This window comes from Primulina eburnea, chromosome 16, assembly GCF_022965805.1.
Source record: "Primulina eburnea isolate SZY01 chromosome 16, ASM2296580v1, whole genome shotgun sequence".
NCBI classification, from domain to species: domain Eukaryota; kingdom Viridiplantae; phylum Streptophyta; class Magnoliopsida; order Lamiales; family Gesneriaceae; genus Primulina; species Primulina eburnea.
In genome coordinates, this window is record NC_133116.1 from 5,430,233 (window position 1) to 5,444,902 (window position 14,670).

Here is a 14,670-nt window from a genome sequence, read left to right on the forward strand (position 1 = left end):
TTTTACATACATACATATATATATATATATATATATATATATATATATATATATATATATATATTAGTAATAAATGTGAGAGAGAACGGTAATTATCCTGAAGCAGGATTGGTTACAACTTGCAAAGATATTAGTTGCCATGTCCAAAGTCGGTCCAATTCCAGTAAATCACATTTATTTATATCTATATATATATATATATATATATATATATATATATATATATATATATATATTCTAGTGGAATCCACATGCAAGCAATAATAAAATCGGTCTCTAATGGACATGTTTGGGCCTATAGATAGATAACTCAGTGATGGGCTCTGAAGCCCAACGATGAAATGATCCACAAGTATTAGGCAAGCACCAAATTAAAAATATTATATTCAAGTTGAATTCATCAGGTTACATTCAAACAATTTCAAAATCACCCAAAGTTTCATCGGGCATATAATATCAGATTTCATTTGGATCAACTAAAATTTGTCATATATCGATCTCCTGAATCAACTTCGGGGTCCATCACAAATTGAGTCCCAATAACTGACATTTCCACCCACGATATGAAACCTAACCTATACTACATGAGATGGTACTCGCATCAATTACCATTAAATGATATGTAAGAATTCTATGAATACATTCTTTTACAATAATAGTTGTATGCCTATAGCTAGGTGTGTGGAATAATAGGAAAGAGAAATATGTTTATATGTATCTCATCGTCTCAATTATGTTCTTGAAAGTTGTATATATAAACTAAAAAAATTCTCTCCCCATTGATCAATCTTTTTAGGTTGAATTATGTTTAATCTCATCAAAAAATGTATGGCAATAATATATGGGTTTAGTTAGTGGAGTGTAAGACTTTTTAATGCTAAGATGTTAATTCTACCTAATACTCATATAATACTAAAAATGCAAATCTTTTTAATTTATAGGTTGTTTTATTATGACAAATTTAATGTCAGTTAAAATCATTTATAATGACAACTAAAAGTGTCGTGTATGTTATTTATAGTGACAATAACAAATGTGGGAATATTTGGGTTGGATAAATATAGGAGGAAGGAAATTAGATAAAATAAATGTGAGAATAAAAAAACATATTAGATTAGTTATCCTGACATTTTTAATTGATGTCATTTTTTATATGGAAGGAGACAATTATTTTCCCTCCTCTAATATTTATCCAATCCAAATATTCTCACACTTATTTATAGTGAAATTTTTTAGTTTTTAACGTTTTTTTACGATGTGGGAAAAGTTATTGTTTCCCTCCATATAAAAGATGACATCAATTAAAAATGTCATGATAACTAATCTAATATGTTTTTTTATTTTACACATTATTAATTTTTTACAAGTGTCATTATTAAGTATTTGTAACAACATTTAATTAAAAGTGTCTACAAAAAAGTGTCACAATAGCCATTTATTGTTGTAGTGAATCTTACTAATAATGTATTGGAGCCATATTCATGATTATATGTTGAATTGCTCTATGAGTCATTCAATATTGTCTTATAAACTCAATGCTCTAGTTGTTCATTGCTAAGCGTGAGTAGGTGTGTTAAATATCTCACATCGACTAGATTAAATCACTGTGAGTTGTATATATTGATTAAGACAATCATCCACCTACAATTAGCTTTTGAGGTTGAATTAGGTGTAAGTCTCGATCTTAACATGGTATCAGATATAAGACTCACTTTTATGTGTTAGACTGCCTTCTAGCAACTAGATATGTCTTGTAAACATCATGCTCAAGTTGTTTATTCATGGACATGAGGAGGTGTGTTAAATGTCTCACATCAACTTTATTAAGTCTTTAGGAGTTATATGTACTTTCCAGATAAGGATGTAAATGAACTAAATCATTTGCGAGCTATTCGAAGCTCGGCTCGATAAAAAGCTCGTTTGAGTTTGTTTGTTAATCATATCAAACCAAGCCCAAACTCGATTTTGAGCTCGAAAATTTAATCAAACCAAGCTTAAGCCTAAGTATATTCGGCTTCTGAGCTCGCAAACATGTTCGATAATAGGTTCGAGAGCTCGAGATCGAGCTCGGCTCGTTTAGGTGGCTCGTAAGCTTGAGCTCGAACTTGAGTCGTTTTGGTGCCTCGTAAGCTTGAGCTTGGCTCATTTGTTGAGTTAACATATAAAAATATTAGTACTAATGTCAATAAAAGGAATTGAATACAAGACATGTTTAAAAAAAATGATGAATTCACACCATTTAGTCATAATTACATTTTTAATCTTATTTGCATATCATTATACTAAAATATTATTTAAAATACAATAAATAAAATAAACTAACAAAAATATATCAACTTATTCTTTTTCACTAAAAATTTACATAACCAAGTCATATATAAGTTGAGTAACTTTACAAATTATTATACTAAAATATTATATTAAATTGACTTTGTTTGGATCATTCATCATTTACTATTAGTCTATGTAAGTTAATTAAAAATTTTACATGATAAATTGATATGCCATTTGACATTAATCATTAATAATTTAAGTTGATTATAAAATTTTATGTCTGATTTAAAATTAGTTTATAGATATATTTAATTTTTAATAAGCTCGATTCAAACTCAAACTCGAGCTCAATTCTATGCTTATGGAGCTCGAAAACGAGACGAGCTCAAGCCAGGCTTGTTAAACATATTAAACGAGCTATTAATGAATCAAGCTCGAGTCTGGCTTGATTAACATGTTGAACGAGCTTTTAACGAGCCGAGTCGAGCAGTAATTTCAATACAAACCGAGCACGAGCCTGATAATAGAAGCTCGAATCGAGCTCGAGCCTCAAACAATCTTAAACAAACCAACCTGATATTGTTTGGTTTGGTTTGGATCGTTTACGTCCTTACCACCAGATATGTCATGTAAACTTCACGCTTTAGTTGTTCATTCATGGCGTTAGAGGATTTGTTAAATGTCTCACATCAGATATATTAAGTTTTTAGAAGTTGTATGTATGAACTTGGATAATCCTCAGCTCTTGAACTACCTTTTAAAGTAGTTAGGCTCACATCTGAATATTAACCAAATGAAAATTTTAGAACTAGTCGACAACAACAATGATGATTCCTTTATTTTTGCTTGTGTTATAAAGTAACGACTTAAATTAATTTTGTATTGGCAATACTTTGATGGGACTCCTTCATGGAACCTTCATTTGTGCTTTCGGAATTTCAGCCTTCTCTTTCTGTAGGCGCCTCATGTAAAAAAAAATTAAAACTATATCGATTTTGTTCAATCTTTCTATATCTTTGACAGTATTTTAATTTCACCTGTATACTGCTTCAAAAAATTGAATTAATAAAGAGAATGAAAGACATTTGCCACGATTTGTTGTCTATTTGTCTCTCCAATTTACTTCATGGAACATGACTTTGAAATCATGGATTGAAAAATTATTGCTGGACACTTTGGAATTAAATGTTAGGAAGTAAAGATTTTGAATATTTGTAATCTTGTGGTTGCGAAGTTAATAAGCACCAATCTCTCACAGTGCACAATTTTGCTTTTGTTTCAGTAAGTATTATGAAATTTTTAAAATATGTTTATACATCTGTTAGATAAATGTAATGTCAAAACTATTTATATCGGGAAGAGATTAGCCCTCACTTGCTTAGTAGTAATTCAGCTCTTGTAACCTCTCAAGGGCTGAATAATTACGAGGAGAAAAGAACATATTCAGAGATCTAAACTAGCTGGATATGATAAACAAACGTCCAAACCTACAAATACATTCTTGATTACCTTACAGGATTGCGGTGTACGTAGTTGTACGTATACAATACCGGTCGATCTTTTTCCTTCGATCCATAAAGCAATCACATAATAATGGACATGTTAAGTTAAAGATGCATGCCGAGAATCAATGAATCACTATTTTTAAAAAAAATGTGGTGAATGTCTTAATTGATTCAACTTTATTTTGACAGTGATTCCCAAGGAAACTGTTTATGAACTACGTAAAGTAATACCCCAACGAATATTTCTTGTACACAGTTTTTTCAAAAATTGGAAGTGAAGTCCTTAAATTATTGAAAATTAATGTCACTGCTCTCAACTAAAATCAGCATTTTTTTGTAAAATAAACACAAGTTTGATATATTAAAAATATATTATAGTTTAGTTTTTCGAATAAATTTTTTGATTTCATACACGAAACAGATACGGCCAAAAACCCTTAAATATATAGAGCATACTTCCCACGTTGCCATTGGCATGCTTAATTAATCGTAAAGCTTCGGAAAAGTTTAGGCTTTAGTTTGTGTCAACTTTTATTAAAGTTCTTGAAAGGAAGCATGTGCGGAATCCACCATAATATCCCACTCACTATATAAACACCATCATTTGCTCTTGCCCTTTGTTCTGTGAAATGCATGAGAAAGTCTGATTCTCCAAACTCAAAGAAAACACCAAACAAAATAAAGATTTTCATCAATGGGAAATTCAACGAGGCCCAAAGAGAAGATCGAAGCCATGAAAAAATATAAGAGGGCACAGTTTCTTTACAATCTTGTTCTCTATTCTCTAACAACTTTGATCACTTTCTTGTTTGTTTCATACCCCTTTTGGTTACCCTCCGCGAAGCACTTCTTCTTTGTTTCTCTTCCGGAGAATCTGTCCTGTTTCTTTGATGCCAAATGCTTCTTTATTTTGGGAAACATCATTGTGTCTATCCTCGTCGGAGAATCAAGGCTAGCAACTCAATCATCCAAGTTATCAACAGCTTCAGACGTTTACGATGAATATGTTGTAAGAAGCAAGAGTTTTCGCGAGGTTAAATCCGAAGCCATTGGCGATGATCAAAGAGAAGGGGGATGCGTGAAGGGATTGAATCTTGAGGAGAAAAGGATTGAAAATGAAATATACAAAGAAGAGAAGATCATGATGGCTTGCGAGATTGCTAGGGATGAAAAGGTTGTGAAAAGGATGAAAAAAGTTAATATTCGTAGGACAAAAGTAGACGATCTTACCAAAATTCCTATGGAGGAGCTAAACAAAAGAGTGGAGGCTTTTATTGAAAGGGTTAACAGACAAAGGTCGCTCGAAAACTACTAGAATATATCTATATATATGCACATGATAACAAATAAATAGGTTTGTTCCATTGATTATTGATGCGTTTAGAGTTTTCATCATTTAATAATCCACATGAATCCAATCTGAAGTTAAATTTGGAGAGTTTGAGCAAATTCTCATGAAACGAGTTTGATTAATTTTCAGATTTTGAAAGAAAAAAAAATTATTTTTTGTTTGTTTATTTCTGATATGCAACTTATTAATGTTTTTACGTTTTATCAATCACTTCCTACAAAAATCATAAAGAGTAAAAATAACATGAGTAGATCTCTTGTGAGACGGTCAATCTTACCGATATTCACAATAAAAAATAATATTTTTTCATTGATAACTCAAATAAGAGATCTGTCTCATAAAATATGATCTGTGAAATCGTCTCACACAAGTTTTTGTCAAATAATATAAACATAGACTAACCCATTAAAAAAATAGTGTGGGCTCATGAACTATTCGAGTACAGGCGCACTGCAAATTAATATTTAATGGAGTACTTTCCTTAGCACAGAAGCACATTACTACATTAGTACCAAAAAGGATTTTTAAAAAAATTCTTAATGATAATTGTTGCTAAACTCATATTTTTAGATTCCAGTGACGTACTGGTGGAGGCATTTGATTTCTCAAAATTTACCTAATTTCATTTCCGAAGGTCACGTTCCTCACAAATCCGAGATAGTCCGTACGAGAAAACCAAATTATCATAATGAAATTTATGACACCTCATAAAACAAAAAAGAATAAATATTTAATTCAAATTAATACAGCAGTCGACACATAATCCAAGACATTATTAGTTCAATGTAATGAATTTTAATACTTAGCAGGTATGCGCGCGGTTGTATTAATTGGAGTTGTCTAATGCAAATGGAAAAATAAATTAAATATTTTTTTATTTGCTTTAGATGTATTAATGTGCTGCACTGCTGCTACCCTCTGAATCAAATATGTAAAATGGGTTGGTCTTTGTGAACCAAAATTAGTATACATGGGCGTTGTGTAATTGCACAAACTACACAAGAGTTTTAAGTCCAAATTTGACAATATGATATTATTATGGACATATGTGAGTTTAATTGCACAATATGGCTTCGTCCCGAAAGTGAGTCAAGAGGTTATTGAGTATATTATTCAAATGAACAATGTTACTTCAGTCCAGAATTTGGCTCAAAAATAATTAATTATACTGAATTTGTTTGGGTATGTTGGTAAAAGTGCTACACTGAATGTTGGCGAGACCTATCTTTTTAACCTACGATATTCACTTTAAAAACCAATGTAAGTATTGATTTCACTTTGATTTATATCATTTTACCATTTTCCTCTCATGATACATACTGAAATATTATACAACTGTATCATATTTCGATTTCTTATATTAAGTTAATCAAATTTATGTTATCACCAAGTACTAAAAGACTTAATATATATTATTTTTCTACAATTATAAATGTGAGATGTTAGAGAGGAAATATGATAATGAAAAATATATAGTTGGATCTTGTGTGTTATCCTATCTAGCTCAGAATTTATACCTTATTACATCAAAGTTATGGATTGTTTTATTATATGTTTGTTTGTACTGTTGTAGTCAGGGACGGATCCAGGAATAAAAGTTGGGGGGGGCTTGAACTCAATATGATAAGTTATATATTATTAAAAAAAAATTTACATTATATCGTTCAATGAAGTTGTGCCCTACGAGATTTTAAAACATAAAATTCATCAATAATAGAATTTACATCAATATGTTTAGCTAAATCTCGTTCAATATAGAGTATCAAACAATCGGCAAGAAAGTTATCCTCCATTTTATTGCGAAGTGCCGTCTTTACATGCTTCATTGCTGAAAAAGCCCGCTCAGTAGTGGCAGTAGACATAGTTAATGTCAAAACAAGATGAATCAATCTAGTCAACATAACATAAACACTTGACCGTCCACTCTCGGTCAATTGCCGACACAACTCAACATGTGTAGAAACCTTTAAATTCTGCATCACATCAAGTTTATAATGTATCAATTCATACTCCAAAGCAACAATTTCTTGATCTGTGAAATCTCCAGGATAAAAGTTCTTCGCAAGCTTGCAAATATCATCACTGTTAAATGAGTCAAATGAATTTTTAGGATCTAAAGCTGTACTAAGAGAAAGAAGTTCCACCGATGACTCATTGAACCGAGTATTTAACTCTATCAAAATGAAATCTATTGCTGCATTAAAAACATCAAAGTGGTAATGATGTTCTATTGTAGTTTGCCGACAGGAACGTCCAATATTATATAGACAATCAAGGTCAGGCACATCAATTTCATTTCTTGAGCAAAAAACTTTAACTTCCTGAAGAAATTCCTTCCACCCACATTCTCTAAATTCTTGAAGACAAGTTTTGGTAGTAGTGACAAATGTGATAGCGGTCAAAATGTCTTGAGATTTTCTTTGAATAATTTGACAAAGAGTATCTGTTGTTCTCATAATTTTATGCATTAAGTGCAAAATAAACACAAATTCAAAGCTTGTCATGTTTCTGTAAATCCCCCGAACTTCAGCCTTAGCTCTTCCATTTGGAAATAATCACTGAGAACTTCAAAAACTTTGCAAGTTGCAGTGTACATACCTATCAAGCTTTTTACCGAATCATAGTGAGAACTCCAACGAGTAGCTCCTGCTCGTTGCAAATTACCAATCTGGTTTGCAACACTTCCAGAATCACGTTCTCCAATTGACAACATATACTCAATTTTATTTCTTTGTGCAGTATGTAATTTTGCAATGCGCTTAGAAGAAGAAGTGACAATATTAACAATATTGTCCAAATGAGAAAAGAATTCCCAAATAACACTAACATCCTTAGCTGCAGAAACCAATGTCAGTTGTAAACGATGTGCAAAACAGTGGACATAGTATACATAGGGACAATCTTTGAGAAATAATGCTTGAAGTCCATTCCACGCTCCACACATATTTCTAGCACCATCATATCCTTGGCCTCTGATTTTCTTAACATGGAGATCATGATGAACAAGAACATTTGATATCTCATTTTTCAAATTCATTGAGGTAGTGTCACTAACACTTTTGATGGCAAAAAATCTTTCTGTCAAAATCCCATGATTGTTCATAAACCTCAATATAATGACCATTTGCTCTCGTTTAGATATATCTCGGGCTTCATCAACAAGACTACAGAAGTATTTATCTCCAACTTCTTCACGAACCATCTGTCGTACTCTATTGGCCATAATATGTAAAATCTCTTTCTGAATTTCTGGAGCGATATATTGGACATTTTTTGGAGCATTCTCAAGCACAACTTCATCAATTTCTATATTCATTTTTGCAAAATCCTTCACCAATTCAAGAAAATTTCCACGATTAGATGAAGATAGAGATTCATCGTTATCTCTAAAAGCACAACCTTGAAGTGCTAACCAACGAACAGCTATAATTGAGGTGCTCAAACGCAGACGATTTTTCTCTTTTTCCTCTTTAGATTGTGCATGCATCACTTTATCAATATGTTGTGAGGGCCTCATCAAATTTTCAGCCCTTCTCTCACACATAGTATGAGGTGAAGAAGCTACAGAACCAATATGGGCAAGAAAAGCACATGTTTTTCCTTGGTTTACCCTTTTCCAATTGTCAAATCCTTCATTGACCAATGCCGAGATATTAGATGAATTAACATCATTCAGGAAAAGAAAACAATAGAAATAATATGCCTTATTTGTTGAAGGCGAATACTCCAACCAATAAAATTTCTGAAACCATTTTTTCTGAAAACGACGATTCTGGCTTCCAAATTTTGTACCTGGATACTCCAACATATCTGGTTGATAAGGCCCCATATTTAGATATGAACGTCTTATCTCATCTCGTACATTAACATGATATTCATATATGTTTTCTTTTTCCCGGATCTCGTTCAATAAAAGTAGACGAAGACTGATGATCGTCTCTAGGAGAGGAACATGAAGGAATTTGGATATTGGGAAATAGAAGACTTTCACTGGATTGATGTTGCATTGTAAGGACTGTAGAAATTGAAGTATCTTCACTAGCTTGACGATCTCTCTTCTTAAAGAAAGAGGATATCAATGTTTTTCATTTCTTTGAAATAGTTCAAGTTATAATCGTAAACAAGAATAAAATAATTATTAAACAAATAAACAAGTAATAGTCAATCAACAACTCAACAACAAACAATCAAGAAACCTACAAATCACACACAGAGAAGCTATAAAAAACAAAATAAAAAATGTATAGCCGATTCTTACCTGGATTGTTGCCTTGCCGATGAGCAATTCGATTTCTTCGAGAGTCCGCAATTCTATTCTGTCGCTAAAGGGCTTGGGACATCGGAGAGAAATTTTGTAGAATTGAGGTGGGGCGGATCAGAGGATATGTGATGAATTTGGTCTCATTCTTGTAAATGGACGGGACTTGATTGGACTAAGACATTGATGTACGACGGTTTTTGAAACAACCGTCGCTATTAGCAACGGTTTTTCAAAAAACAGTCGCTAATAGCGACTGTTTGAATAAACCGTCGCTAGTAACGACGGTGTAATTAAAACCTTCGCCGATCCACATCGGCGCCGGTTTTACTAAAACCGTCGCAAATATTAGGGACGGTTGTTGAAAAACCGTCGCTAAATTATTAAAAAATAAAAAAAAGTAGGCTGGACTACAGTCAAGTACAACCCTAGAATACATCCATCTCTTGTTGTAGTTAAATAAATTATATAAGGCTTTGATTTTTAATATTAATTATAATTATGTTGTTATTATGAGTAGAGATCCACATATTTTGAATTAGTAATGCTTCATTAAAATTTACAAAGTCATGATGAAATATAGTGTTCCAATTTCGACACCTGAAATAAAATATCGTTGCGTGGAACCCATTGCAGAGGAGACTTTAACTTTAGTTCAAGGAGTGTAAATTATTTTGGTGGATGAAAAATTTTACAGCACATATATAAAATATTGTAGGGCTTTTGTGAGACGGTCTCTCGAATCTTTATTTGTGAGACGAGTCAATCATACCGATATTCACAATAAAAAGTAATATTCTTAACATAAAAAATAATACTTTTTCGTTGATAACCCAAATAAGATATATATGTCTCATAAAATACGAGCCTGTGAGCCTCTCTTACACGTATTTTCGCCAACAAAATATTAGGCAAGTGTCAATGTACCATTAATTACACTAAAAGTTAAAGCTTTGGTTTTTACACCTAGCGATTTGGACAAATAATTTATGTCGTTTTATTTTTTTAAGTATAATAATTATGCTTTTTTATTATAATGAAACTCGTCGCTAATTTTTTTATTGATATTCAGACTAACACAATAATTTATCTAATTTGTAAATTATGTTATTTAAGTAAATTAGAGTTATAAATAATAATTTATGTTATTTTATTCTTGGCATAATTACCATCTGTCATGTTCAAAATAAAATAATTTTTAGAAACATAAAAATATAATTTTTAAAATTATATATAAAATTATAAAAAGGAACAACCAACTCTTCCTCAAGCAGCCTTTGGGAGATCTCAGGAGTTTCGCCCTTCGACAATTCCCAAGCTTTATCAAGCTGTTCCTTTTTCCCCATATAATAAGAGAATTTGTTTTACTTATAAAGATTCGTTTTTTTCTTCCCAGTCGTAGAACATATAATCTTGTCTTTCCTCGAAGATTTCGGAAAAACAGAGAGTTTTTGTTACTATGGCCGCATTGCCTTCATCAAATCGATGCTGTTCTTCATCGTCGGCTTATTCCAATTCTTCGTCAATCGGGTCTCTTCAACATCTTAGAAACATTCCATATTCCTTGGTTTCTCCGAAAAAATGGGGCTCAAAGAGCGTTTCTTTGCAGGGCGATTGCAACAATTTTCCTAATGTGATTCTCATGCAAGATGGTTGATTTTATTTTCATCCTTTTTTGGTCTTTATTCTTGAATTCGTTCAACTCTTTGTTAGGATTTATTTCTTGTTTGTTTTTTTTTTTTTAATTTTTTTTATGAACTGTTCAGATTTGTTTCGTTTTTATGTTCTTGCTGGCTGTAGTTTTTTGATTGAATTATTGTTCTCAGTATTGTTGAAATAACCTTCGTTGGGTATTTGCTCCTCGTTCTGAGCAGCCGATGTGACCGTGGAGATATTTTTGTGTCTATAAAATTTGAGTGCGGCGGAAACTAGGACCCCAAAAGAATTTGACGAGAAAAACATTTCTTTTAATTAGTGTTTGGCTGAATCCTCAAACCTTGATCGTTTTGTTATTTTCACAATCTATGATCAAAGTTAAGAAGTTTGTTATTTAATGTTTCTTCTTGAAATTTTTCCCCGCGGTGATTTAATTTCTTGCATAATGTACTCCCATTTTGAGTTATGACATCAGAATAAATAAATTTTTAGGTGCTTTGGCTGCTGCAATGTCTGCAATTGAAACCAAGCTCCAGTCAAGAAATTGAAAGAAGGGTTGTTCTCAGTTACTCCTCCAGAAGAACAGAAAAATCCTATTGATTCAAATGTAGATGGCGATAAATCGACTGTCAGTATTACTGTTGTAGGAGCCTCTGGGGACCTTGCCAAAAAGAAGATATTTCCTGCTCTTTTTGCACTTTACTATGAGGATTGCCTCCCTGAGGTCTAAATTCATACAACATGAGCTAAGTATAAAATTAAATGTTAACAATGAGCAGTATAAAATTAAGCATAATGGCTGATTACGCTAGGATTGATCTGTAGATGTATTTATTATTGGTTGCAGCATTTCAGTATCTTTGGTTATGCCCGTAGCAAGATGACGGACGCCGAATTAAGGAATATGGTCAGCAAGACTCTTACTTGCAGAATTGACAAGAGGTAGTTGGTTTCTGCAGCTTCTAGCAGTGATTTTGTTTGACATGAAAAAACATGTTCTCTTTGTCTACTGGATGAAGAATTTGAGAGATGGAATATTCTTATGATTTTTCAGGGAAAATTGTGATGAAAAGATGGAGCAGTTCTTAAAAAGATGTTTCTACCACTCAGGTCAATATGATTCTCAAGAAAATTTTATGGAACTTGATAAAAAACTCCGGGAGCACGAGGTATTACTATTAGAAAAAAAATTAAGATATAATTGTTTCAACTTTGTGGTTATTTTGTGTGATTTTTTTGTTCATTTTATGCTTGTTAATTGGATTCAAATTTCATGGTGAATTATGTCTGTTTGTGTGAACTCCCATTCATTCGTTGAAATTCGAGACTCTTATCTTTTTCCATATGTTTAGATACCTTTGCTTAGTTTGTTAGCCTTTTGATTTTGCATTGCGAAGAAAATGCATTCAATTATATATATAGTGGTTGTAATGATTGTCACTGCCGGGTAGAACATTGATTTGGTTGTAATGATTGTCACTCCTGGGTAGAACATTGATGACAAAGAGTGTAATAATGGGAAAGTAGATTGTTGGTTGTAATTCTTTGGGCTGTTGTACAGTTTAAAATATTTTAGCTGCACTGTTACCAACAACTATAGGTTTTGGTAAAACGGCAAGCGTGTGGTCATACATATAGCTCTCTTATGGGTGGCACATGCCATGTGAAATGGAATATTTTTGTGGGGATTAAAAATAAGTAACCAACGAGAAGGGCTGATTATAATTGACCTCTGTAGGCTGGCAGGCATTCAAACCGGCTATTCTACTTATCGATTCCACCCAACATATTTGTTGATGCCGTAAGATGTGCCAGTCTCTCCGCTTCTGCCGCCAGTGGGTGGACCAGGATTATTGTCGAGAAACCTTTTGGCCGCGATTCTGAATCCTCAGCTTCTTTGACTAAATCTCTCAAGCAATACTTGAACGAGGATCAAATTTTCAGGTCAGTTAACTTAATCTGGTTTTGATTGCATTTTCCATTTTTAAATGGTGTAACAAGTTGAGGGATCAGCAAGTCTTGCATGTAGAATTTATTTATATTGTTCATTTTACAGGATAGATCACTATCTTGGAAAGGAGCTAGTTGAAAATCTCTCTGTCCTTCGCTTCTCAAACCTCATCTTTGAACCATTATGGTCAAGACAGTATATAAGGAATGTTCAATTGATATTTTCCGAGGACTTTGGCACTGAAGGAAGGGGAGGGTATTTTTTCTTTTCAACTAGCAGTTGAGCTAATAATATATTTCTTTTGTTACAAAACCTTAATTATGGTTCTTCTTGTTACACCAGTTATTTTGATCACTATGGAATTATAAGAGACATAATGCAAAACCATCTTCTCCAAATAGTTGCACTCTTTGCCATGGAAACGCCAGTCAGTTTGGATGCAGAAGATATCAGGAATGAGAAGGTTTTTTTCCTGTCTTTGTGAACTCGATGTGATTAGAAAAAAGTTTCTTTTTTCTTGAAAGACAATATTTGATTCGACGAACAACAGGTTAAAGTGTTGCGTTCCATGAGAAAATTACGAGTTGATGATGTGGTCATAGGACAGTACAAAAGTCAGACAAAAGGAAGTGTCAGTTACCCAGGATACACAGACGATAAAACGGTACCCAAAGATAGCTTGACACCAACTTTTGCTGCGGCTGCACTTTTCATAGATAATGCAAGATGGGATGGTGTGCCTTTCCTAATGAAAGCTGGAAAAGCCTTACATAATAGAAGGTTAGAGAAATCTGCAAGTGTCGCAGTTTTATCTTTCTTGACTTGCTTTATGTTGCATGGTTTGATTCCTGGACATTGCTTTTCTTTTTTCACAGGGCTGAGATAAGGGTGCAGTTTAGACATGTTCCTGGTAATCTATACAATCGGAACATTGGGACTGATCTGGATATGGCGACGAATGAGTTTGTAATCCGTGTTCAGCCTGATGAAGCTATTTATCTGAAGATTAATAATAAAGTTCCAGGATTGGGAATGAGATTGGACCGAAGTCATCTGAATCTTCTATATAAGGCCAGGTAATTTTGAAAAGTATCTATTGTAGTAATGCCTGCAAAATTCGTTACTCCTAACTACAATCCTCTTGATTCATCGGAACTTATTGTTCCTGTGGTATAGATACACGAAAGAGATTCCCGATGCGTACGAGAGACTTCTTCTTGATGCCATTGAAGGGGAAAGGAGACTCTTCATCCGGAGCGATGAATTGGACGCTGCCTGGTCAATCTTCACGCCTGTGTTAAAGGAGCTCGAAGAAAAGAAGATAATTCCTGAGTACTATCCATATGGAAGCCGAGGTCCGGTGGGGGCCCATTACCTGGCGGCCAAATACGATGTCAAATGGGGTGATCTCGGCCTTGATGACTAACTATGGATCATTTTTACCTGACTTTCAGGGGTTCTCGTTTCATGTATCTTAGATTTGAACGAAGAAGAGTGGCTTAATCCAAAAAAGTGCCACCTCTTCTTAGTCGTGTTTTTCATCAATATTTTCTGTTTTACTTCACAACTCAATGTAGTTTTAATCATTTATTGATCATGGCTGTTACCTTAATAAATGACATCTCTTTCAGTTTCAGACTCATTATTTTCTGATTTTATATTTACAAATTTTGCT

The 14,670-nt window shown here is 33.1% G+C and overlaps 2 protein-coding genes and 1 pseudogene across 2 annotated transcripts; 2 read left to right on the forward strand and 1 right to left on the reverse strand.

The window, feature by feature from the left end:
* The first annotated feature begins 4,473 nt into the window (after positions 1-4,473).
* On the forward strand, positions 4,474-5,094 carry LOC140817338 (uncharacterized). The gene has a single exon (XM_073176987.1). The coding sequence runs from the start codon at positions 4,474-4,476 to the stop codon at positions 5,092-5,094; it is 621 nt and encodes a 206-aa protein (XP_073033088.1).
* Positions 5,095-7,630: 2,536 nt separating this feature from the next.
* On the reverse strand, positions 7,631-8,959 carry LOC140817339 (uncharacterized). Its single transcript, XM_073176988.1, has one exon. It carries the CDS (start codon positions 8,957-8,959, stop codon positions 7,631-7,633), a length of 1,329 nt encoding a protein of 442 aa, XP_073033089.1.
* Positions 8,960-10,649: 1,690 nt separating this feature from the next.
* LOC140816161 (glucose-6-phosphate 1-dehydrogenase, chloroplastic-like) lies at positions 10,650-14,631 on the forward strand (annotated as a pseudogene).
* Positions 14,632-14,670: the final 39 nt, after the last annotated feature.

Coding starts and splice junctions, on each gene's coding strand:
- LOC140817338 (XM_073176987.1), top strand. CDS start 4,474: ATGGGAAATTCAACGAGGCCCAAAGAGAAGATCGAAGCCATGAAAAAA.
- LOC140817339 (XM_073176988.1), bottom strand. CDS start 8,959: ATGGGGCCTTATCAACCAGATATGTTGGAGTATCCAGGTACAAAATTT.